Here is a 27,226-nt window from a genome sequence, read left to right as displayed (position 1 = left end):
TTGAGTGTGAGCCAAAAGCAAAGCCATTGGAAGACTTCAGGTTTGCAGCCTTCCGGGCAACTGTTCTCAGCACAGCACAGGTGGTGTGGTCCATACATATGGGTGCAGCTCTGGTCTACTCTTTCTTTGGCCCTTTAGCAAAAGCAGTGATATTTCAGTCCCTTATGTCTGTGGGCACACAGAGCCTCCGACGAATAGCTTTTGCTCACTCCATGACTTACACCTGCAGTGGACCAAGCACAGTAGCAAACAGAGACAGAAAGAACATGCTTCTTGCCCCCAGGGAGTCCAAGTCTTGTAGGGAGGACAGATGGGTACCCAGAGGCATGCAACACTGTGATAACTGCCCAATGAGAACAATAACAGTACCAGTTACTTTACTTCAGGGTGGGAGGGAATGTCCGCTCTGCCTGTGCAGGTAGAGCTCGGTGGCACGTGGGAGGAGGCCCCCCAGCTTTCCCAGGGTGATGTGCCTGGTGGGGCCTTTAGAGCTGGGGATCAGTTTCAGAAGGAAACTCCAGGATTTATACATTTCTTTGTACAAAAGTCTCCTGAAGCAGGTAGAAATATTCTGTGTTTTCTTGCCTTTGATAGAGACAGTCATTTGAAAGCAGAACTGCCAAGGTGAGGTCTGTCCATTTTTTTTGGTCAGTCATTTGGAATTGTCTGCAACACCTAGCACAGTGTAAACCCTCAAGCATCTCATTTGAGAAGCCCTGGCAGAAAGGCGCTCACTGTCTTCCATTATCCAGCCTTCATGCGCGTTCCTTGTTAAGGGGATGCAGCATTCCCTTGACTAGAGACAAGTGGGGACTTCAAAGCCATCAGCACACATCTGATGGAAAGTGGCCACAGGACCATAGAACCAGCGGAGAGACTAAGGACTCAGGTCTGCAGAGGCTCCTGCAGGCAGACGATGCCTGGCCTGCCTCTGCCCAGGCCCTGTCTTAGTGTGCTGGGCTCACTGTGTCCCTCCTTCCTCTGGTTGAAGGATGACAGGTGGTTGTAAAGAAAGCCACCATCTCGTAAGCAGAAATGCAGGAAATGTTTTAGGGTGTAGCTTTGTTTTTTAATGGAAGTATAGTTGATTTACAATATTGCGTTAGTTTCAGGTGTACAGCAAAGTGTTTAGTTATATACATATATTGATATATATTTTTTCAGATTCTTTTCCATTATATGTTATTACAAGATATTGAATATAGTTCCCTGTGCTATACAGTCAATCCTTGCTGCTTTTCTATTTTATATATAGTAGTGTGTATCTGTTAATCCCATAGTCCTAATTTTTCTAACCCCCCACCACCCACTGCTTTCCCCTTTGGTAATCATAAGTTTGTTTCTATGTCTGTGAGTTTGTTTCTGTTTTGTAGATAAGTTCATTTGTACTATTTTTTAGATTCCACATATAAGTGATATAGTATAATATTTGTCTTTCTCTGTCTGAGTTACTTCACTTAGTATGGTACTCTCTAAACTTTTTTTTTAAGTCTTTGTTGGAAAACACTAAATAGATTTGAGTTGTATGCGAGCTTACCAGTTTCAAGGAACACCTACTTTTGTGGTTCCCCACGGTTGTTGGTTGGGCTTGCTGATGCTAGGCCTGCCCACAGTACAGACGCATGGACTAGAGAGTTCTTGGTAACCCCCAGACCACATTGTGACCCTTCTTGTTAGGGCTAGTGTTTGTTAAACAAGCCCTCTTGTCCATGATTATAAAAGTAGACGCTCATGATCCTGCCCCCTGGAGACAGTACGATTACATTTGGGTATATTCATCCTTCTCTGTGCATTCACATGTGTACATGCATATATATTTAAAATTGGGTTTATATTATATAGTCAGTTTTGCGTTTTTTTATAATCCCATCTCACTCAAATTTTGAAACTTTATTTTGAGTCAACACATGGGGTACCCTAAATTTTTTTCTCAATACTCTGTTGTTTGGCACATAAATTGTTTTAAATATGGGACTATTTTAAGCAATACTGAGGTTAATATTTTTACTATGTAAGTCTTTAGCTGCATTTCTGATTAATTTCTTGGGAATAGACTCTCATGAGTGGAATTACAGGGTCGAAGGTTAAGAACATTTAAAACATTGTTGGTATATATTGCTGACACTCTACATTGCAGTCATTTCGTTCACTTCTTGTCCTCTCTACTAGGTTGTAAATGTCCAGAGGGTCTTGAATCCCCAGAGCCCAGCACATAGCCCAGTTACTCCATAAACAGTCACTGGATTGTTTAACTATAGCTCCTCGTGGCTCCCTTTTCCATTATGAGATGGCACCTATTGGCCTCCGGTTCACTGATGACTAATTCTGCTAGTTCATCGTCTCACACTAGAAGGAGACTTGGCAGAAGTCCAGTTTGGGTACTGCTAAATAACATACTCCGTCTGCAAGATTCACAGTTATGTTAGCATATTAGTCCCAGAACAACCTGTTCAAGGTTAACTCAGTGTTTTCCAAACTTCTTCAACCATGGAACCATCTTTCTACATAACTAGGGGTTGCCATATGCTGTTAAAATATTTTCTTTTCTTTTCTTTTTACTGTTGAAATCATCCTGGTTGTACCCTGTAGTTTTTCCCACTTAGTGTTATAACAGATGCATTTCCCAGATAATTACAAATGCTTTGTAAATATCCTTTGTAAAGCTTGCCTGATAATCCCTTTTAAGGTGGTACTGCCTCTAGGAACCTAGTCCTGCCAACCCAACGCTGCAAGTGTGCACCAAACATCGCTCTGATCAAGGATTTGTCTTGATCATTCAGTATATTTTCTTAGGACAGATTCCCAGAAGTGGAATGATAGGGTCAAAGGATATAAATTGTTGTAAATCTCTTGAAGAATATCCGGAAATAATCCATTTGTTCCAACAATTTTCAGTAGAGCCAGGGTGCTGTGTGGGCTGGGAGCCAGGAGAGCCTGGGTCCAGTCTCAGCTTCGCTGCTCACTGGAGGGATCAGGGGAAAACAGTGCGATGGCCCTAAGCACAAGGAGATGAGGTGTCCCTCAGAGAGGAAAGTCAGCAGTAACAGCACAGAGTGGAAGAGGAGGTGTGCCACAGAAGATTCCCTAGTAAAGCATGGAGACATAGGTAATATTATTTATTTTACAGATGGAAGATGCCCTTGATGACATTACATATGTTTACAGACTTTATGGAAACTCTGTATTTTAGTTGTTAAGAATGAAGACTCAGAAGAAAACAGACTTATATTTTCATTCCTGGCTCCTAAGTGGGAACTTTTACAGACTACTTAGCCTTCCTGTGCCACCATTTTCTCATTTGAAAAGAGGTAGCTACACCTATCTCTTATGATTATTGTGAAGATTAAATGAAATAAATGCATGAGAAATGTTTAGAATTGTTACTGAACTGAACTTAGTCCTCTCACCCGTGCACAGTAAGGCCAATCTACGGACACCTGGTTGCGGTGAATGAAAGTGCAGCATTTATTGCAGGTGCCAAACAAGGAGAATAGGCAACTCATGCTCAAAAGACTTGAACTCTCTGATGGCTTTCAGGGAAAGGTTTTTAGAGACAGTGTGAGGGAGAGGGCTGTGGGGTGTGTGATCAACTCATGGACATTCTTTTGATTGGTTGACAGTGAGGTAATTGGGAGTCAACTTCATCAACCTTCTGGTTCCAACCAGTCTGGGAGTCTACATGCTGGTGGTGGTCAGCATACAGTTAACTTCTTCCTCTTGGTGGGGGTTTCAGTATCTGCAAAACAGCTCAAAGGATATGGCTCAGAATATTATCTATTGCCTTTGAGGAGGAATTACACATTCTTAACTTTGTTTAACGGCTCTTATTAAATTGTCTTGCTTGACTGTTTTCCTTTATTTCTGCATTTTCTCACTTGTCTGATTAAATTTATTCTTTGGAACTCGGGGAAGGACTAGGAAACTAAAGTTTTTCTACAAACAAGAGGCAGGAGGAAGACATGGCGGGTTGTGTGTGTGTGTGTCTATCCCAGGAAGGCCCCATAGGGTCCTGCTCCATTACAGAATGGCACTTTACCATTTTAAGAATTCTGTGGCTCCAAGTACTTCAGTATCATATCCCTCTCTATATAATTAAAAAATTAAAAATTAAAATAAATACTAAACAATTTAAAAAATGTAAACAAGTCTAACAAAGGCATCTCTATTCTGATGATGACAACTTTAATGGTTTAATTTTATTTTTTGAACTATCACATCAAATTCTTTTTTTTAAACATCTTTATTGGAGTATAATTGCTTTACAATGGTGTGTTAGTTTCTTCTGTATAACAAAGTGAATCAGCTATATGTATATATATAATCCCATATCCCCTCCCTCTTGCATCTCCCTCCCTATCCCACCCCTCTAGGTGGTCACAAAGCACCGAGCTGATCTCTCTGTGCTATGTGGCTGCTTCCCACTAGCTATCTATTTTACGTTTGGTAGTGTATATATGTCCATGCCACTCTCTCACTTTGTCCCAACTTACCCTTCCCCCTCCCTGTATCCTCAAGTCCATTCTCTAGTAAGTCTGTGTCTTTATTCCCGTCTTGCCCCTAGGTTCTTCATGACCAATTTTGTTTGTTTGTTTTTTAGATTCCACATATATGTCTTAACATACGGTATTTGTTTTTCTCTTTCTGACTTACTTTACTGAGTATGACAGACTCTAGGTCCATCCATCTCACTACAAATAACTCAATTTCATTTCTTTTTATGGCTGAGTAATATTCCATTGTATATATGTGTCACATCTTCTTTATCCATTCATCTGTCGATGGACACTTAGGTTGCTTCCATGTCCTGGCTATTGTAAATAGAGCTGCAATGAATATTGTGGTACATGACTCTGTTTGAATTATGGTTTTCTCAGGATATATGCCCAGTAGTGGGATTGCTGGGTCATATGGTAGTTCTATTTGTAGTTTTTTAAGGAACCTCCATACTGTTCTCCATAGTGGCTGTATCAATTTACATTCCCACCAACAGTGCAAGAGGGTTCCCTTTTCAAATCCACACCCTCTCCAGCATTTATTGTTTGTAGATTTTTTGATGATGGCCATTCTGATGGGTGTGAGATGATATCTCATTGTAGGTTTGATTTACATTTCTCTAATGATTAATGATGTTGAGCACTCTTTCATGTGTTTGTTGGCAATCTGTGTATCTTCTTTGGAGAAATGTCTATTTGTGTCTTCTGCCCATTTTTGGATTGGGTTGTTTGTTTTTTTTGATATTGAGCTGCTTGCAAATTTTGGAGATTAATCCTTTGTCAGTTGCTTCATTTGCAAATATTTTCTCCCATTCTGAGGGTTGTCTTTTGGTCTTGTTTATGGTTTCCTTTGCTGTTTCACATCAAATTCTTTAAAAGAATTTACCTAATTGTTTTGGGATGGTCCTGCTTTGTCATACTTTAAGTACATGCCTGGTCTGGCCATTGGATACTTCAGCACCAATGTCCAACAAATATTGTTTTGGATGATGATGATGACGATGATGATAGTGACAATGAGAGGGTCTCTCCAAAGTCAAACAAAGCGGGGAGGTTCAGGGTCCAGAAATGCAATCAAGATCATGTGAAGAGCTGTAGGCTTTGTAGGCAGTGCAACCTATCTGCACAGATTACTTACCAGCAGAAGGAGAAAGGTCAGCAAAGAGCTTGAGAAAGCAGCTCTCAAAAGCTATAATTTGTCCTCACTTTTGTGACCCCACCTGGGGATGAGAGAGATTAGGCAGGACATAGAGCCCTCTGCTCAGGGGTAGAGATGAGATATCAGATCTCACCAGTAAAACCCTTCTGAGAGGGTTTCAAATGCCTGGAGCAAAATGCCCCTGCTGTGAGCTGAGGTTCATCAACCATTTGGTAAAAACTGGAGTCTTCCAGGTGAAGATGAAGATGGTAGAGACCAGAATAGAGACATGATTACCATTCAGACATAAAAACATTTGTGTTAGGTTTATACTCCGGCCTCTTAAGACTTTGGTAGTCCTGATGCAGTTCCCAGCTCTGATTGACCCTCATGCCCCTGACAAAATTCCATCTCCTAAACTGGTAAACTGAAGACAGATCTTGTACTGTGGGGACCCCACCAAAGCACTGCTACATGGTGAGAAGTGCCAGTGATTGGTCATTTTCTCTGCAGGATGTTCATGGCTCATCTTGCTTTAACAATGATGCTAACCATTTGGAAGTTTGCTTTCTGTGCCTGGGCCTCAGTTTTTCCATCTGTAAAACTAAGGGGTTGTACCAGATTGTATTGCAGTAGACTTTGGGAAAAAGGATTCTTTACTTTGAGATGATTCAAGAGTCTGAATTCTACAACTTTGTTCAGAATATTTTTACTCTATTGTACCATTTTCTTAATAACTGTGTTCCAAGTGTCTTAAGGTACTTCATTAAGAAAGGATTCCTTGGGTTAATAAAATAGAAAAACACTATCATATTAGAGGTATGGAGGAATTCTATAGTAAGGAGATCTGTTTAGTTCAGTGTTTCCTAAACTTATCTGGCAATCCTACTCTTTTTTTTCAGAACATACCTGAAGGTGTTTTCTTCATGGAATGGTTTGAAATCCATTATTTTAGACCAATGTGCCTGTCTCTTCTTAATTGGCCTTTTTCTCATTCCAGGTGACTCAGCAGCTCCCGGAATATGGTGTGCTGGTTTACCAAGTTCTCCCAGAGAAGACAAGGCCAGGAGGAGAGATGGCCTTGGGGCTCTGTGCCAAGGGGGTCATAGTGTACGAAGTGAGAAACAACAGCAGAATTGTGACTTCACGGTTTCAGTGGAGAGAAATTGAAAAGATTTTGGCCTATGTGAGTGTCACTCAGTTGATTATGACCCATGCTTCATTTTTCTTTGATCTGTTATCCCTTTAAAGAGCGATAGGTCAGGTGACCTTCTCCTAAGAAGATAAGCTCACAGCCTGTCAGCTAACCTGTACTCCGATGACTGTTACATATTTGGAAGAAGTCTACCAGGGGTTTGAGGGTCCCCACGAGGCCACTTCTTCTCTGCCATCCGTCACCTAGTTCCCCCTCACCCCCATGGGCAGCCATTGGCCTAAAGGACTACACTTTCCCTCTGGGTGAAGTTCTTTTAATTTTGGGAATCTATTGATGTTGAGAGCGAGATTGGAGGTGGGAGATGGGGGAGGAGAGTGTATAGTAGGTGCAATGGAGTCTGCATGCTTTTGAAACATTTTCCTTGTATTTTAATTTTCCCTTTGCACACATTGTACCGAGGCATCTGGCCTGTCTCCCATGGACTACAGGTGTGCAAACCTTTGTCAGCCATTTAAACAAAACAAAACAAAACAAAACAACAACCCTATTAAATGTACAATGTTTGAAATAACATTTGAACACCATTTTCTTGAATTCAGTTACAATAAATTTGACATCAAAAACATCATGTGTGTCCCCATAGCAGAGAATGCTCCAGTAGCTCATCTACCTGCCTGTCCTGTGGGTCAGTATCCCATAACTTCAGCAATGATTTCATTATAAAACATGAAGTTCTTTGACTTGTGGCTCAGGAAACATTTTAGTTTTTCTTTCTATTGAATTTTCTCTTGTGGTTTTAAAATTTTTCCTACTAATGAGATTTTTTTTCATTATCTGATTCTTTGGGTTTTGTTTTCATTATCATTATCTAATGTTAAAGTTTCCTAAGCAGAACATAATTCATTTTATTTATTTTCTCAGTGTTTCTTGTGTTTCTCCCATCTTGGCTGTTGAAGTTGATGTATTGTTAAAGTGTGATTCTTGATAGAATTTCATAATAAAGTATTGTTTTTCCTTAGGAAAAAAGCTTACATCTAAAAATAAATAATAATTGAGCATAATTTTATTAAAGTGGCCTTTATAATATCAGAAAACTGACTTTTTCCCAAATATTTTTGACATTATGTAAAAGTAATTGATATTTATTTTTGTGAACTTTTCAGAAATTTAATGACTCAAATAACTTTAATTCAACGGAAAGATTATTTGAAGAATTTTAATTATTGAATTTATTCAATACTATTATATTACTTCCTATATTCTCTATCTCATATTTAATTGTTCAAAATTCTCAGTGTAATTTCTTTTAAAACATTTGTAGAAATGCAGACAACCTACAAAGTAATTTTGGAAAATAGAATTTTTTGAAGTCATAAAATTTAAGTCCCCTTAAGTATTTTATATTTAAGTTGGTTTAAGTTTTATGGATATTTATTTTCCCCACGACCGTGAACAATTTCTTGATTAAAGCTGGAAAATCATCAGGTTCACAAAACAAACTTAGTAGCTTAAAAACACCCTTGTCACTAATTAGAATTTTCATGTTGATGACCAGTCTCTTCCTCAGCATAAATATCCTTTTTTTTATGGAAAAGTCACCATGGGAAGTAATGTCACCAGCTGCTTGCCACAAACCAGGCATCTTACACAGAAAATGACTCGGACTCTTCACACTTTTGCAAGCACAAAATGGGAACTCCACTAACAATACGAGAATGAGCTCAGGAAGCTGGTTCCAAATTTGCTTAATTAATAGCGGAAGCCGGAATCCTCCAGACAATTGCAGACATTTGTTTTCTCAGCCTGGAGAGAAGTAGCAAAGGAAATAGAGGAAAATGCCATTTTTCAGTGAATATGATTTGTAGGTGCATTGGCAGCCCATCTATGACAGAGACATCAATTCAGAAGATTATTCAATCGAGAAAGCATTCATTGTGTAATGATGAACCTTCCCATGTTAGTAACTGTTCTTGGGTATTAGCAGTAGTTAAAATGTCTGGAGGGAAATGTCTGAAATCTGGGAGAATACAGGCTTTGTAGGGCTCTCTTCAAGAACAAGGACGCAAAGTTCCAAACACAAACAAGATTTTAAAGTGAATGTTCATTTAGAATGAGAAAAGAAATCACCACAACCTGTGAATTAAAAAAAAAAAACTTGAACAACTACTGCAAAATCACAAAAGCAAAAAAAGTAATATTCTTCTTAATGAACTCCCTGATAAGCACTATAATTCTTTTTTTTTTCCTTTCAGATTTCTGGTGGCATGCCCTCTGATTACTTTTCCATAGGATGATACTTTTGTAATATTTTCTCTACAGAGAAGAGAAATCTAATTTAGTCTTTCTTCTAGCATGGCTGATTGAAAGTTGTTTTTATTGTTGATGAGATGCATAAAACATGCAGCTTTGCGGCAGAGACATATTTGCTCTTTGAAGTGCCTCTGTAGGTTTCTAAATGCTACCAACACAGGAAAATCGAATACATTCCATATTGTGTGATTCCTATCAAAAAAAGAGAAAATTGTGTGCTGTACTTACAAGGCAGTATATACAATTATAAAATATATCCCTGATAGGATAAAACTTCCACTTAATTAGGTGTTTTTGAGAATTAAATTACAGGTTTTCATTTCTGATAATTGAAAATATTTCCCTCAGACTGGCCTTTGGCTCTGTGTATTTTATTTATTTATATGCATCTTTATTGGAGTATAATTGCTTCACAATGCTGTGTTAGTTTCTGTTGTACAACAAAGTAAATCAGCCATATGCATACGTATATCCGCATATCCTCTCCCTCTTGAGCCTCTCTCCCACCCTCCCTATCCCATCCCTCTAGGTCGTAGCAAAGCACGGAGCTGATCTCCCTGTGCTATTCAGCTGCTTCCCACTAGCTAACTATTTTACATTTGGTAGTATATATATGTCGATGCTTCTCCCACTTTGCCCCAGCTTCCCCTCCCCACCCCATGTCCTCAGGTCCATTCTGTATGTCTGCATCTTTATTCCTGCCCTGCCACTGGGTTCATCAGTACCATTTTTTTTTTTTTTTTTAGATTCCATATATACGTGTTAGCATACGGTATTTGTTTTTCTCTTTCTGACTTACTTCACTCTGTATGACAAGACTCTAGGTCCATCCACCTCACTACAAAAAACTCAATTTCGTTTCTTTTTTATGGCTGAGTAATATTCCACTGTATATATGTGCCACATCTTCTTTATCCATTCATCTGTCGATGGACACTTAGGTTGCTTCCATGTCCTGGCCATGGTAAATAGAGCTGCAATGAACATTGTGTTACATGTCTCTTCTGAATTATGGTTTTCTCAGGGTATATGCCCAGTAGTGGGATTGCTGGGTCAGCAATGGTAGTTCTATTTTTAGTTTTTTAAGGAACCTCCATACTGTTCTCCATAGTGGCTGTATCAATTTACATTCCCACCAACAGTGCAGGAGGGTTCCCTTTTCACCACACCCTCTTCAGCATTTATTGTTTGTAGATTTTTGGATAATGGCCATTCTGACTGGGGTGAGGTGATACCTCATTGTAGTTTTGATTTGCATTTCTCTAATAATTAGTGATGTTGAGCATCTTTTCATGTGCCCCTTGGCCATCTGTATGTCTTTTTTGATGAAATGTCTATTTAGGTCTTCTGCCCATTTTTTAATTGGGTTGTTTGGTTTTATTGATATTGTGGCTCTGTGTATTTTAAACCTTGTTCCCCTCCAGTGCTGACACCACATACTTCTGGGGCTGGGTACTGTAGGGCACAGTCAATTTCACATGGCCACTGGCCCTATATCTTTATGCTGAGACTTTGGGTGAGTCGGTCCAATGGAAGGAGTATTCTGGGATGGTTGAAAATAAACTACTGCAGAAGAGACTGCAAACTGCATAAATAAATCCCACGAAATCTACACTAAATGTAGCCCTATCTCAACTTCTCCTTAGTGAGATCTGCTTCCCCACCATGCAACGTTACCTATGGTGAGAAAAGTGAGACTGAGTTGCAGTGGAAATAAGAGTCAGTGGTCTTAACAGATTGTGGCGAAAGCATCTTACTTTCCACGTTTTACAAGAACACAAGAAAATGTGCTGGGCCCCTCCCAGGAAACGGCCTTCCCAAGTAGAGGCCTGGGACTTCAACTTCCTTAGCTTCAGGGCACATCCGCTTGTGTCTGGAAGAATCTTATTATTCTGCAAAGATGTATCAAACCAAACAAAGAAACCAGCCTGTGAACAAACAGCAGCAACAATAAAACTATTGGGGATGAAATATTTGAAATAATAAAACCATGCTTAGAAACAAACATGATGTTACAGAAGCACAAAGTGTTTTTGTTCTGCAACAGCAGGGATGTAAATACATTTTTCATGTTTGCGCTGAAAACCCTGGAATTCAAGTTATACATCATCTTATTCTTAGAGCAGCTTGCCTGTGTGAAAGTTGGCCTACAGATATGAATTTCCCATTAAATGATGTTATCAAAATGGAAAAAAATCCAAACCGCTACAGTCAAAACTGTTTTCAGCTTCATGCCAAGAAATGAGATCGAAATTCCACCCTCTGGGACACCTTAGGGCACTGGGGTCCAAAAGGACAAGAGCTTGCCAAGAGTTTATGAGCTCAAAGAAAGAAGTGGCACATGTGTGTGAACAATTCTCTTTTTTCAGATTTGTTCAAGAAAAGTTATTTAATTTTTTTTTTTGGCTGCGTTGAGTCTTTGCTGCTGCGCACGGGCTTTCTCTTTTTGCGGCCAATGGGAGCTACTCTTCGTTGCGGTGTGCGGGCTTCTCATGGCAGTGGCTTCTCTTGTTGCGGAGCACAGGTTCTAGGTGCACCAGCTTCAGTAGTTGTGGCACACAGGCTTAGTGGCTCTGCAGCATGTGGGATCTTCCCAGACCAGGGATTGAACTTGTTTCCCCTGCATTGGCAGGTGGATTCTTAACCACTGTGCCACCGAAGTCCCGAGTTACTCAATTTTAAAAAATGACTTATCTAAAATGTTTAATACCTGAGTGAACTTGATATAAAATTGTCAGGACTGTGTGAAAGTATATCAATGCATACTGAAAAAGTAGATAGATTCTAAACAAATATTCAACTTTGGAAAAGTGTGGATAAAATGATTAGCTAGTGGAATTTAGACATTATTATAATTTGAATACTAAGGAAGAATTAGTAAGGCTAGCAGGATAGCATCTATGAATGTTTGAGAAAACACATTATATAAAAAAAATACTAGATATAGTATTGTTCAATTGGATTCAGAATCCATTCACATTAGTATAGGTTCAACATTACATTGGTTAATATAAGAAAAGGGTACTTAGAGAATGCTCTGATTGTCTGAAATTAGGTTAATGATAAAAAAGAGTTAGAGGAAAAGCAATGAATAGTTGTCTGTCCTTTGTTAATATCTGACTGTGTGAATGGAGCTTCTTAGGAATGGTGACTATCATGAATTAAAAGGAATCAGCATTAAAGAGGTTCAGGAGTTTCAGGGAGCCCTTTCAAGCACAAACCCTGTATTTATAAAGTTATCTTTATAGGAGCAAGCTCAAGGTTCTTACTGAAATATCTAGAATAGAGATTTTATTTGGAAGTTATATATAAATTCATATCTAATATAATCTCTATTACTTTGTATTTTATTGCTCTTATTAGAATTTTATATTGCAAAAATTTATGGATTTTTTTCCAGGAAGCTCCATATAGATAACCCCAGATAGATAATCCTCTCAAGTTTATCACAGTGAGCTGTTCAAATATTATCACTTTGTGCATGGACCTTGAAGGTATAAATGTAGGCAAGTGTTTTTTGGTGATGTGACCTCAGTTCCTGCTGCATTCTGAGGAGTCTCCATCTGCTTCCTCATCTGTAGAATAAGGATAATGATGGGACCTCCCTCATTCTATAGCTTCGAGGATGAAATGAGTTAATACACAGAAAGGATTTAGCACAGAGCCTGGCACATAATAGCATGAAACATGCACATACAGATATGCTTTTATCTTTTCTATAATGATGCAAGCTGAGATTTTGCCTTCAATTTCTGGGCGTTTGGACAATGCAAACTATAGGTGTATTTAATGGCCTTTCACAATGCACTACTTGCTGAGGGCCAAGCCTGTACTGAACTCATTTCATATTCTTTTCACCTAGCACACTCTCCTTGGCAGATAGCAATTGCCCAATAAACAAACATTTGATTTACGAATTAAGGAAAAAATAAAAGAAGGGGTTGTCTTTAATCTAAGAAAAAATATTGGGCCATAGTCAGACATCGGCCACACACTTCTGGATGCCTAGTACGTTGGTATCCAACTGACGGCTCCAGCATTTGGCTATTTTCTGGATAGCTGTGCTTCAATGGATAGGTAAGAATGATCAATATATTAAAGTCTCTGTTTGCTTCCCTCAGCGAAAGAAATTCATCATTACAAGCAGCATCACTGGGAAAAAGCACATGTTTGTCACTGACTCAGCCAAGACCTGTAAATACTTACTGGGCCTCTGCTGTGCCCAGCATGGATTTAATGCTCGGACGAGCTCTCCCGGAGTTACAACTGGTGAGTAGACACCATCTTCTCAACCTAGAGATATTTGGCTTTGAGTTTGCTGTTGATCTCTCGCCATTATTTCCTATTCATTTATACAAGGGAGCAATATAACATAGTGGTTTCACCCTTCATACTCAGAGTGGTCTCTGCATGTGCATCACATGAGAGCTTGCCAGGGATGCAGAACCTCAGGCCCCTGAATCAGAATCTGCATTCGAAAAAGAACCCAGGTGATCTGGATGCAGATGAAAGTTTGGGAACTCCAGGCTTGGAATGTGGAGCCTGGAGTTCAACAGACTCAGAGAGGTGCCACTTACTAGGTGCGTGACTTTGGACCGCTCACTTGCCCTCTCTGAGCCTTGGTGTCCTCAGTTGAGCAACTGGCCGTCCGATGGGTTTGTGTTGCGCTCCAACAGGATAGTGTGTGTGCTGTCTGTAGCTCGTCTAGAATGAGTGTCTGGCGTTCATGGCTCCATGTGACTAGTAACGGCAGCTCCTGCTTGTGGGGGGTTTTGTTAGGTGCCAGTCAATTCACAGGGGAGCTGTGTCATTGGCTCCTGCAGTCCTGGGACGGGGGATCAACTAGGAACCAAAATTGCTGAGCATTCAGACGTAGAACCAAATACAGAAAACAAAGGTGGCGTATTATTTGCAGCGAAACCAAATAAATATATAAATATTTCTTTGAAATTGCAGAGTAGCATTTCCGTGATGTTTCCAGGGAATTGGAGGTAATGAATGTAAATTAATTATGACTTACCTGCTGAGATACAGTGTGAAACATAATCAATATCAATTTTATTGTATATCAGTGAACATAAAATATTTATAAAGACTCCTTGGGCTTACTAGCAAAATTAGTCCTTCTAAGCCTGTTTTGCTCATAATATGCAATTTTCTCAAACTGCAAATTCTACCATCATAGGAGTTTGGGGGAATCTAGCATTTGTGTGGCCTCCACCTACAATGCTGTTCCTGCCCCCTTCCAGGCTCAAACCACCAAGATAAGCCTCATTCTCCAAGAATAAGTTCAAGGACAACCTCCTCCTTGAAGTTCCTCCTGATTGACTGCCCCCGTACTCCCTTCCCAGGTGGAGTTGACTACTCTCTCTTTTGTGCAGACTCCGTCTTCTCACCTGTAATGTTCTGCCCCTTTTATTTGTGGATGTGTCTGACTCCAGTTTGCAGTGGGCTGGGAGTTCCTGGAGGGCAGGGACAGTATCCCAGTACCTTTACGGTTCCAGCATGGAACAGAGGTGTGTCAAGTGGGAGATGGTTAATACATGTTTTTTTGAATGAATGAATGGATGGATGATTAGTGTGGAAATACAATCATTTACTTAATCATTCCTCTAGATTTAAAGTTTGCTTTTCATTTTCTAATAACATAAATAATATTGCAGTAAACATCATTGGAAGAAAAATTTTCTGTATTGTGTATTATTTCTTTAAGGTAGATTTCAGTTAGATTTGGGGTACAAAGATTGGGGCATTTTTAGGGCCCTTGCTGTTTTCCTGAGTGCCATTCCCATGTCCAGTATCATTGTGCCTGTTTTACTGCATCCTTGCTGGAATAGATATTATCATGTTTATCTTTGTTCATTTATAGGGAAAAATGATTTCTCAGTGTTGTTTCATCTGGCATTTCTTTGATTGTTAAGAAGTTGGACATTTTCCAAATGTTTCTTAGTCATTCTTCTGTGAATTGTCTAAACAAGCATATTACTCTATAGTTATATTTGGTTCCCTGGGGAGAGAGAAAAATCACCAAGCTTTTACAAGTGCATAAATTCAGGGCTAAATCAGGCAGGATCTGTCAGCATTGCAGAGTGGGACCACAGGCCTTCACTCAACCCTTTCAGATGCATAGCAGGGGGCTGCAGGGATGCCGGTGGCCCTTCCATGAGCTTGTGGCTATGAGACTCTGCAGATTTGCAGTGGCTGCCCAGGATCTTGCCCTGGTTCCCTTTACCGTTTCCTTGGCTCCTGTACTCTTGAAACTCTGTTTAACCTTGGCTTCAGCCTTGCCATCTAGACTGATTTGGATATTTGTCAGCTACTTTCCTGGTGCCACAGTTAGACTGTGAGTTCCCTGCCTCCGCCCTCCACTGGTGGACAGAAACCATTCGCTCTGCTTGACATGTCAGTGGCATTGGGACATTCTTGGTATCCCTTCCTTCCATTCCTGAAAGGTTATCAACTCTCGGCTCTCCTACCTACCAATCAATCCTTCCTGCACCATTTGTCCAGCCAATTGAACCCCACTAAGCTAAGGTCTAATAATGATAACAGCACTTCCCACCAACCCCACAAGCCCCAGGAGCCCCCCTGCTTCATGCTGAATGCCTAATGCTAAGTGCTTGACATCCAGACTCTCATTCCCTGACCTCACTGTGTGATCTGTCCTGTTAACAGAGCATCCTCCCCAGTGCCCTGTTGTTCTCCAGCTTCTTGCGGGGACAAAGCCCTGCTCAGGACCCGGGGCTGTGATGCTCTCATTCATCTGCTACCTTCTGGGAGCCCTCCTCCCCCAGGGGGCAGCCCCTTCTTCCTGCACCTCCAACCTCTATATGAAGGCTCCCTTGAAACCCATAAAACTTCTCTGAGCCTCTCCCTGTCACCACTTTCTTTCCCTGAAATGTCCCCCTGTGGGTATTAATATACACCACAATTAAAGCTAAGATCACTATCCCTTTAGACCTTAGCGATCAGAGGGCTGGGCATGCTTCAGATGAATCTCCTGTGCTACTGTTTGTATCTCCATGTTCTCTGTACGTCCATTTTCTGGTGGGGACTGTGGAGTCAGCCGAGTGTGAGTCCTGCTCTACCACCTACAAGCCCTGGGACCTTGAGCAAATTGTTAACGCTCTCTTATCCTCACTTTTCCTCATCTATAAAATGGGTATAATAATATCTACCCCACAGGGTTATTGTGAGGATTAAATGAGACAATGCAGATAACATGCTTACCACTGGGCCTGGCATGTAATAAGCATGCAGGATGTGTGAAATGCTGGTGTGGATGTTACAGTCATTGCTGCTATGTGTCTGAGCAGGTCCAAGCTCTGGAGTCAGATACCGGACAATTTCTGCAAAAGCTGCAGGTCATATTCAAATTGCTTTTAGTCCTCCTTTCTTCCTTGCCTACTGTATGTGAATGATGGTACCTAATGCCTCCTAGACACAGAACGTTCTCAAAAAGTAGTTTTTAAAGTCTACCTTTTTCAGTGGGCACAGTCCCGACAATGAACCAGGCACCATTGTAGGAAAGGGGGGGTGTCTGCTTGAGGAAATAAATGTTCATGAGCATGCCCTCAGTGGAGGCACTTCACTGTGCTTTAGATATGCACACACACACAAACACACGTACAACTGGAGCCATACAAACGCCGTGTGCCCGAGCATTCTTTCCTTCTTGGTTTTAACAGGGAACAGATGGTTGGAACACAGTCATCATTTTGTTTTTTTCAAAATACAAACTGGGCTTTGTATAAATCCCAGTTAATTTAAGGAATCTATCTATCAAATCCAGTTTCCTATGAATGACGTGAAGAGTGAAGTGGTGAGAACCACTCACATTCCTGGGCTTATTAGAATCATTTATTACCTCTTTCTGCAGGAGGGGAGGAAGGGAAGTGTGAAAGCTGGGAGACAACACATCTGATCCGTATTCATATTTCAGAAAATCGGATCTTAAATATTATTACCAAGGAAACTAAGCCGTGTAGAGATGAAAGATTACATTCCACAGGGCAGAGCGTAATCTTGGGAGCTCAGGTAGTTTGCAGACTTATTTGTTAAAACAACGTTTGGAGGATGGTTTGTAAAGGCAGTGAGCAGAGCGGATGACAGCGGTTAATTTTATACAAGGCTCTGCTGGCGCTGTGACACTGCCTTGAACCACGGCTCCAAGGCCTGTCAGTTGCCAGGGGGTGGAGGGCATCTTGTTTCCTCCTTCCTGTCTGAGTTTTCTTTCCTTAGTCAGTGCTAATTAGGCAGACGTGGCATTCTCGGGGCTAATCATAGGAGCTCCATGAGCTAGCATGAGGAAAAATAGGCCCCTCCATGCAGACAAAGAAAAGCCAGGACAGAACCTGGGGCCTGTGATGTGTGACTGCCACAAGAGCGATGGGGCCAGCATCATTCTTGTGAGTATTTATGTTTATCTGTTTCTCCCACATTGCAGACTATGATAAGTGTGTGCAAATGGCCAATCTGAGTCTTGCACACCTGGCCCAGTCCAAGCCGCTCACTTGGATCCAGAGACTGTCGTGCTCAGAAAATGCGCTGTTTGTACCCGGGCTGGAGGGTGCGGCAGGAGGCCTGCTGCACATGTCACTGGATAACTTCACTGTGGACACCAGCAAGGGGACCAGGGTGCAAGGGCTCAGAGGCAGGTGGGTTTGACATATCTGTTCTCTGGGCCCAAAGCATCATGTACTTGGTGCTCTGGAGTAATCCATACGTGAAGACATTGTTTAAAGGATGTCAGATGTCTAAGGGAAGTATGCATTCATTGGGTAATTATCAACTAAATCCACAGAGATTTCCCGAAGGGCAGCTATGGGCCAGATCTATGCTAGACACGGGACAGACATCCCGTGTCTCCCTGCTGCGTTGCTCTATCTTTTGGTGGAGAAAGAGCTAGGTGATGATACAAAATTGAAGGGGACAAAATAAACAAGTTGCAATAGCCTATTTAGCCAGGTACTGTTCTAAGCACTGTACCCATTAACTATTTTAGCCCTCACAACCCTGTGAAGTACTTTCTGTTTTCTCCCAGTGTGAGACTTGAACACACACAGCTGGCCCTGGAGTCTGTACTCCTAAGCTCTACATTGCCGCCGCTTTCTCTTTTGATGGATTGCTTGCAATTTAATTTGCAAGGGAAAATAATGAGCTTATCAACACAACTTCACATTATAACATAATGATCCATAAATTTTAAAATAGCCTCGAAGTTGGATTACACTTACATTACAAGTTCTATAAATAGCACAGATTCACAGGCAGCACAGGACCAATGAAGGGGGCTGTGGGAGGGAGCTGTTTTTTGGAATGAGTTATACATCTGCTTCAGCAAGAGGGTATGGGTGATTGATTTGAATTGCAATGCATATATTCTATCTTAAAGTAATTCTTAGAAAATTACTGCTCTAGATTCTGTTGATGCAAAAATGCATCACCACCCACTGCAAACTAACTCAATAATGATGAAGCAAAACTATCTATTATTGTTACCGCATAACAAACAACTCCAAAGCGTAGTGACCTAAAACAACACGCATTTTGTTACTCTGTTTCACGATTTTCTGGGTTACAAATTTAGGCATGGCTTGGCTGGGCGATTCTTCTGCTTCTCTTGAGGGTACTCATCAGGACTGGTCTGGAGGCTCCAGGACTGTGTTGTGCATGTGCCCAGGCCCTCAGTGGGGATGGCTGGGATGGTGAGCTCAGCTGGGCCCTTCTCAATCCCAGTGCGGTCTCAGGCCCTCTCCACGTGGTGCCTCCATGTGGAAGGTAGTGAGGCTTCTACATGGCAGCTCAGGGCTCCAAGGGCCCAAGGTGAGCTGCCAGTCTCCTAAAAGGCTGGGCCTGGAGCTGGCACAGGGTCACTTCCGCCATACTCTCTTGGTCAAAGTAGTCACATGTCAGCACAGATTCAGGGGCAGCAGAAACAGACCCCACCTCCTGATGTAGGAGTGTCAAAGCATACGTGGCCATCTTTAATCTGTCATCAAACTGATAGTACTTTATAGCACTTTAGAGATTAAAAGCCTGAAGAAGCCATGACTGACTCAAGGCCACCTTGAGAATGTGTTGACTGCAAAGCACCCTTCCAGTGACCTGCCAGTGAGCACGCACAGGAGGGCCTTGGCAGCACTGCATGGCAGCCAGCCTTCTCAACAGGAAGCTGAACTGGAGTCCTCAGTAATCTCTGGTTCTCCTCTAATTTTAGTTTATGAATGCCAGACTTTCACAACCCTTAGTAACTCACATCAGAGGTTATGGGTCACTTTCCATGAAAAGGGAAATCTAGGGTCTCTGGCCATCTGGAAGGTCCCCAGAAGCACAGCCCAAGACAATGACTTGGGTGCAGGTGGTTTTTGTGGAGGTGATGCCGAGAAGCAGGAGTGAGCAGGGTAAGTGAGACAGGGAAGGAGGGAAAGTGAAAAGAAAGGGGGCAGTGTCATCAAGATAGCTGCTGTGGGCAGCCAGGGCTTAATTCCATGAGAAGTGCACAGAAGTCCTCCCAGAATTGTCTGTCTGAAGGACCAGGGAATGGACACTTGTGCACCGGCTCCCATCCTGCTCTGGTGCAAGCTCGTCTGTGGGAGGTATGAACTCTCCTATACTGTTGGGCAAGGTGGGGGGATAGAGGGGGTGGGTGAGATGCCCAAGGCGTTCAAGAAGCTCTAGGGCAGAAAGAGGACCATATCTGAGGCTGGATCAGCACGAGCTGAGCCTGAGCTCAGGTGGAACTGCCCACCACTGCTCTGGTTGGTCTGAGGTGGGACAAGGGCTGCATCCAGCTGGCTCTGTCATCCCTGTGCATGGATGAGAGAAGTGCATCATCCTTGCTGTGGCTGGTGCAAAGATCACCCAGCCCAGGGTCTCCTTCAGGCAGAGTGCTGGAACGAGCCCAGTGCCATGGAAATCCACCTACACCTACTCAGCTGTCTGCTGCATGTGATGTTGCACTAGTTGTTTAGAACACCCATGCCTCTCTTTCCTCATTTGTCTAGTGGTGGGAGCAGTGATGCCCACCCCACTGGATGGCTGTGGGAATTAAATGGTGTTGTAGAACCCTGAAGATGGGATGAGTCTGTGATGAGTGTCCTAATGTTGGTGCCCTTCCCCTCGTCTCTAGGGGAGAAGGTAGGAACACAAACCCTCTTAAAGGGGATAGAATGGTTAAATGTTTAAGGCAGACACAGATACAGCTTTATCACTCCCCCGGGAGTGAGGTGATTTCCAAGTAAGGGGACAGAGGAGGGCTGCATGGGGGAAGTGACAGCGGGTCTTGACCAGCCATGGGTTTGGGCACAGTGAGAAGGAGGGGAGATAGGCAGGAATGCCATGAGCGAAGGCCCAGTTCCTCTTGCTACAAAACTTGGTTGAGTGCCTGCTGTGTGCCAGCCCCGAGCTGTGCACTGAGGACTCAGCAGTGAGCAGGACGGACACAGCCCCTGCCTCATGGCGCTCACAGAGGTGACAAGCACAGGGCCCGTGTGGCAGGAGCAGGTGGTGCTGTTGACCAGCGGGCCAGAGCCAGGACGGGAAGGATGGGATGGCATGCAGACACTGACACTCAAGAGCTGGGATCCCCTTCCCAGTGTCAAGCCTGAGCAGCTGTATGCTCAGCACTGCTTAGAACGGGGATGCCATCAGGGTGCCAACCCTGACATACAACCCCTGCCCCACCTACTTCATGGCACCTTTTCTGTGAGCCTTTTCTGACTGCCCTGGCCAGCACCACTGGCTCACCTTCAAGCAGCCGCCCCCAGGGCCCTTCCACCCCGACATCCACATGCATCTACCTGTCCTGTAAACGGGGAACTTCCAGGGAACAGTAACGCGCCTGTCTCCTCCTCAGCTCTGAGGCCAGCATGCGGAGACTTTCAGTAAATGGCATTATTTTCTTTAGGTTTGCATTTTTAAATGCTGACTTTAATTGGGGTAAAATATACATAACATAAAATTCACCATTTTAACCATTTTTAAGTGGACAGTGGAGTACTGTTAAGTATATTCACATTGTTGTGCAGCCAGAATTCTTCTCATCCTGCTAAACTGAACCTATGGCCATTAAAAGACAAGTCCCCATCCCCGCTCCCTGAGACCCTGGTAACCATCATTCTACTTTCTGTTTCTATGAATTTGACTACTTTAAGGACCTCTCTCTACTGCAGAAGTGGAATCACACAGTGTTAGTCTTTTTGTGATTTGCAGTAGGTGCTGCTTTTTATCCTTTTTCAACAATAGACTTGCACGTGTGACTTGGATCACATGGGCCGTGGCAGCCTGAGGCAGAAAATCCCTTCCTTTCTCCAAAGGCCCTCCCTTGTGGCCTCTCTTGGCCCCTCTAGGACTGCTGGGGTATCTCCTTGTTTGAAACCCAGGAGTGCTCTGCCAGAGCCTCTCCCTGGGCACTTAGGTCAGCTCTAGATGGCATGAAAGGCACCCATCCCGCAACTCGCAGTGGGCTGGGAGCTCCCAGAAGGCAAAGCCCATGTCTGATTCACCTTTACCCGCAGTCCCTTGCCAGCTCAGGGCCTGACATCTAGTAGGGTCTCAGTCAACTTGGGTTGAACTTGCTAAAATGCACAGTATGAACAGGAGCCGAGTTAGAGCGAGGCCTCCTCCCTAGTCTCTGAAGAATGGCCCTGTGCTTGTCCCTCACCCTGCATCTGCCTTCTCTCCCCCATCGCTCCTCTTCTTCCCTTTCTAGCTCTGGCCCCTTGAACAGCGCCAGGCTCTGTGCCCGGAGCACCTGGCATCACTGATCCCAGGTTGCAGTGAGAGGTGCGGTGGCAACACCCATCCCTGCCTTGGGCCGGCTGCCTAAAGCAGCGGGGCAGGTGTAGGCTCCCTGAGGTTGGGGCCAATCTGGGTGATGAAGGGCTGATGGATCTGTTCAGGTGGTTGATCTCCTGGCCTTCCTTCTTCAGATGGGGCCCAGTGCTGGCTTTTTCCAGGGCTCTAAGTCCTGTGGCTTTGCCTCTATTCTTTCTGCTCACTCTCTATTTTGTTCATCCCTGAATGTAGCTTATCTTGGGCAGAGCTGACCCCGTGGGTAGGGCAGGGTCCCCACTTAATTCATTATTCTTCTAGGGCCTAGAACATCCTGTTTTGGCTAGAATGCTGGCTCGGCAAAGCCAACTGAATGCCGGCATGAAAGATTCTTGTTTTCAGCTCAGTATCACTAGGGGGTAGCCAACTCCAGAATCTGCAAGGATCAAGCAGGTAAGTTACCGTGTAAAGCCTTCAGGGGCCATCACAGTGGAGGTGCTGGAACATGGCTGGCCCAGCTGAAAAAGCAAACAACAGAAAAATCAGGACCCACTAAAAGCATCAGTGCTTTATACTTACTACCTCATTTTGGGACCATCACATGTCTAGGAAATAGGAATATTCTTATTTTCTGGTTAAGGAAATGGAGGTTTGGAAGGGCTGCTTATTCAACTCAAAGGAGAGATAGTGGGAGGTTCATAGGGGGCCTGGGGGACTCTAGGGTCCCCTCTAAGATAGAAAGCCCCCAAAGCCATTCTTTCCAGTGTACTTCTGATAACCAGATCAGCCCTTGATGGGGTCTGTCTATGGATCTGTTGATTGATGAGCATGGGGCCACCACCCATACTCAGAATGGCAGGAAGTTGCCTTCTAGGGGCATCTTACCTCATCTTGTTGACTTTCCCTGCAGGCCCTGCCCTGTGCAGCTGGAGCACTTCTGTTTGACCCAGAAGCCAACGACCTGTGACCCTCTCTCTGGACTGCCTGCTCAGAGCACTTGCACAGGTACGGGCCAAGCCATGGGCTTGGGGTAAAGGAAATCTTACACGTGACTCTTGCTTTCACTCTTTTGCCACTACTTCATTTTGCTTCCCCAATAATGTTCACAATCGTTTTGCTTTTCCATTAATCTCAAAACTACTTATGTAGAAGGTGAAAGATTTATTCGATCTGAAGCGAAGCCAGAGTATTCCGTCATACAGAGTGAAGTAAGTCAGAAAGGGAAAAACAAATACCGTATGCTAACACATATATATGGAATCTAAAAAAAAAAAAAAAAAATGGCTCTGAAGAACATAGGGGCAGGACAGGAATAAAGATGCAGACATAGAGAATGGACTTGAGGACACAGGGAGGGGCAGGGTAAGCTGGGATGAAGTGAGAGAGTGGCATGGACATATATACACTACCAAATGTAAAATAGATAGCTAGTGGGAAGCAGCCGCATAGCACAGGGAGATCAGCTCAGTGCTTTGTGTCCACCTAGAGGGGTGGGATAGGGAGGGTAGGAGAGAGACGCAAGAGGGAGGAGGTATGGGGATATATGTATGTGTATAGCTGATTCACTTTGTTATAAAGCAGAAACTAACACACCATTGTAAAGCAATTATACTCCAATAAAGATGTTAAATAAATAAATAAATAAACTACTTATGGTTGGGAAAAGCCCATGCTGTCCGCCTTTGGCTTGGGCTGAGCACATAGATCCTAAATGTGTTAGCACTGGTGAAGATTCCCAGCGCTCTAGTCCAGCGTGAGGAATACCTGCTGTGGAGGGGCATGGCTGGAAAAACGTATCATTCATTTTCTCTACAACTCTTCATATGGGCCCAGAATATCATCTCCCACTACTCACCAGAAAACATATACAGGGCAGGCAGCATTCCTCTCTGTCATATATCCTCCAGGCAGGTCCCCAGTGGGACAGAAAGAGAAAGAGATTCCTGAGCTAGAGAAGATATTTATATTTGATGAGCATTAAGCCTGGGATTGGATCTGGAATACTACCAGGTGGCTCTTTACCATGAACTGTGTGCAGGTCCCACCATGGTCCCTTGGGGGAGGGAGCGACGTGGAAAACGCTAGAGGGCGGGTCACTCTTTGGGGATTTTTCCAAGTGCTCTGTGGTCAGCCCTGGATTGCCCGTCAGGGCTCTGCCTTGGGTCCCCTCCAAGACCCAAGCTGGGGGAAACCTGCACTGGGCTGCAGGGCCATATCACCCCCTACTGTTAGGGGCCCAAGAGGGGAAGGCTTTGCTGTCTCATCTCTGTGCTCCAACTTTAGTTTCAGTTTTCACTGCCAGCAAGGTCATCTCTGCTCAGATTCTGTCTTGTCCCAAGACCAATGCAGAAAAAAGAATAGCTGTAGTAAGTCATGCAGAGCAAGCACCATGACCCACCCTACCTTTGCCTCTGCTCTTGATGAGCCAACACTGACCCAGTGAAGCTAATCAGAAGTATGTGTTCACAAATGAACTTTTCTACAGAATAGAAACAGACTCACAGACATAGAGAACAGACTTGTGGTTGCCAAGGGGGAGGGGGTTGGGGGAAGGATGGATTGGGAGTTTGGGATTAGCAGATGCAAACTATTATATATAGTATGGATAAACAACAAGGTCCTACTGTACAGCACAGGGAACTATATTCAATATCCTGTGATAAACCATAATGGAAAAGAATATGAAAAAAATGTATATATATGTATAACTGAACCACTTTGCTGTATAGCAGAAATTAACACAACATTGTAGATCAACTGTACTTCAGTATAATAAAGTTTAGAAACTTATTTTAAAAAAGGTATGTGTTCAGCCATCCATGCCCAGCATTGTGCATGTGTGTGAAATAGTGTTCACACCTTTTGTATTAGGTCTCTGATAATTTGGGGGAAAAGCACAATGTGGGGCTTTGTTTCCACTTCCAGGGCCACAAAATAAGAGGAGAAGGAGCTTTACAACCGAACCAGACCGAGAAATTGTGCGTGTGGCACTGAGCCGGGATCCACGCCGTGGTTTTGGTAAGAGGGCTCCTGGCAGGGGGGGACCCAGTCTTTCCCTCTGGGCAGAGGGGAGGTGTGTGCCATCTTCCCTTTAGACTTTTCTACTCCCTTTTCCTGCCTGTCCTCTCCCAATTTGCCTTTTTCAGTGATCACTTCTTTTTCTTCCCTTTAAATGTCCCTAACCAGCAATGGGATGATGGGGTCAAAGTTTCCTTTTAGGCCTGATCAGGTTTTGGGGTGCAGATCTTGAAAATCTAAGTACAAGATAGAAAAAGACTTTTCCGTCTAATACCACGTAAAAACCTTTCTCTTGTATATTTAGATTCTTAGGGATGGGGAAGAGTAGTCAGTCTTTTTCACCTCTTACTATTTACCACATTCGAAGACCCTTAAGATAAGGCTTACTTGATTAAAAATCATCTTTTTTTTCCGATCTGATTATGTATTGGAACAAAATCCATGCACTTTGGTGGGCTGTGTTCCTAGCTGTAGTTGTGCTTATGAATGCGGGACAATCCACTTTTCTCCATCTGTCATGGAAGAGTAGAAAGAGCTGTTGGAGAATCAGAGGACCTAGGTACAAATATCAGCATTGCTACTTAGTAGCTGTGTGATTTCAAGCAAATAACCTAACCTCTCTGAGCTGCAAAATCATTAAGTATCATCTTCTTTCATATAATTGGATTATAGGTTTTGTCATTAATGAGGGAGAAGATGTAGGCAAAGTTGATCCTGGCATCTTTATATCTTCTATTATACCTGGGGGACCAGCTGAAAAAGCTAAAAAGATCAAACCAGGTATGTCTTTTTTGATTGCCAGAGATGCTGCTTTAAGGAACTGCTCTTTCTCATTTCCTTGATGGAATTATTGAGATGTCTTATTTTTCCAGGAGGGCAGATACTAGCCTTGAATCACATCAGTCTGGAGGGCTTCACGTTCGACATGGCTGTTAGAATGATTCAGAATTCTCCTGACAACATAGAATTAATCATTTCTCAGTCAAAAGGTATGTGTTAACCCGCTTTCAGAAGCTGGAGAGCCTCCTTTATTTTCAGGAGTACATTTTTACCACAGAGTACTGGGGCTTTAAGTCCCTGTAGGTCTTTTGTATTACCTCTCTCGTGGTAGTGGCTTTGGCACAAATCAATAAACTCTGCAATTTCAGGGGCAGAATGGGCTCTACCATTGCTTGTCCTGCTGAATAGGAGAAGCCTACTCTAGTTCTTTATTAGATGCAGCTATTGTGTGTTTTTCTGCCACTCTTCTCGCATGACAGGGAGGATATTCTTTCTATCAGCCAAGTCCTTATTGAAAGTGGCTACTGCAGTAATTCTACATATTTAGGGCTTAGTCATGGAATCCGGTGGGAAGGAGGCAGGGGGCTGTTCTTGAAGCTGAAGAACATAACAAGCATTTTGTTCTAATTTGGTTGACTCAGCATGTTAGAGATCAACCAAAAGAGTAAAGGTTTTTTTTTTTTTTAAAGATGATTTTATTCGTCCTTTAGATAGCTATCCAACAATTGCCTGTACTGAAGAATAATATGACTATGTTTATTTGGGTCAGGTTTGGGGTGTTAATGGGGAGATGTTAACATCCCTTTCCCTCCCAGTTACCTGGGCTCACCGCAGCTTTTTGGTTGGATGATCCTGCCATTTTCCAGCAGACTGCCTACAAAGCCAGGCCCACACTCTAGGAGCTTTGTACAATTTCCTCTCATGTACAGAAATGCTTCATGTCACACCAGCCAGCATTTTCTGGGTCCTAAATGCAGTCACCCCGTTGGCCTTGGCCTCTGAAAACCACATGCCCTCTCTCACTCTTGCACATGTACACACCATCACCAGGTGGCTTTCCAGGTGCTGCATCTGCCCTTCGTCCAGAAGCTGTGGGGGGATGGGGGGTGGCAAAGCTGGGGCCTTAGCCATGTGCCTTTCATCCTGTGCTTGGACCTGACCCAGGGGCTGGCCCGGCCCTTCCACAGCACCTGCTCCAGCTCACTGCTCTGTTGGATTTCCTACACTGTCACTGTTCTTCCCACAATGTTTTAGCTGTCCTTGTATTTCCCTCCATACTTTGCACAGGAAAGGGCAGAGGGGAGCGATCAAACCATCCTATTTTTAAAATCAGGAAACATAATGCAGCTGAGCTGGGATCCATTCAGTGTCAAGGATGGCCTGCTGGGGTGGGGATGTCCAAAACTGGCACCCAAAGTCTGCGAGGCTCCAACCTCACTTTAGAGTTTCAGATGATGGAGTACCCACAGTGTCTGTGAATTACGTGTCCTCTCACCCTGGAGTCCCTGTCACCTGTTGGTAACACTGCCTGGTCACAGTTGGGGTTCCTTGAAACAG

The 27,226-nt window shown here is 43.2% G+C and overlaps 1 protein-coding gene across 1 annotated transcript in view; it reads left to right on the top strand.

The window, feature by feature from the left end:
- FRMPD2 (FERM and PDZ domain containing 2) overlaps window positions 1–27,226 on the top strand; it is a gene marked incomplete at its 3' end in the record, with an annotated part of 78,350 nt that overhangs the window by 27,194 nt on the left and 23,930 nt on the right. The window contains exons 14-20 of the mRNA XM_079711734.1: window positions 6,632–6,817; window positions 13,219–13,366; window positions 17,544–17,754; window positions 22,782–22,876; window positions 24,797–24,889; window positions 25,562–25,669; window positions 25,762–25,878. Of these exons, the coding sequence (XP_079567860.1) occupies window positions 6,632–6,817; window positions 13,219–13,366; window positions 17,544–17,754; window positions 22,782–22,876; window positions 24,797–24,889; window positions 25,562–25,669; window positions 25,762–25,878 (958 nt within the window). The remainder of the gene's footprint in view (window positions 1–6,631; window positions 6,818–13,218; window positions 13,367–17,543; window positions 17,755–22,781; window positions 22,877–24,796; window positions 24,890–25,561; window positions 25,670–25,761; window positions 25,879–27,226) is intronic.

The sequence above is a fragment of the Hyperoodon ampullatus genome (genome assembly GCF_949752795.1).
Source record: "Hyperoodon ampullatus genome assembly, chromosome: 1".
Taxonomy (NCBI): domain Eukaryota; kingdom Metazoa; phylum Chordata; class Mammalia; order Artiodactyla; family Ziphiidae; genus Hyperoodon; species Hyperoodon ampullatus.
The sequence above is the reverse complement of the archived record's forward strand: the minus strand, read 5'-3'. Positions and strand labels throughout refer to the sequence as shown.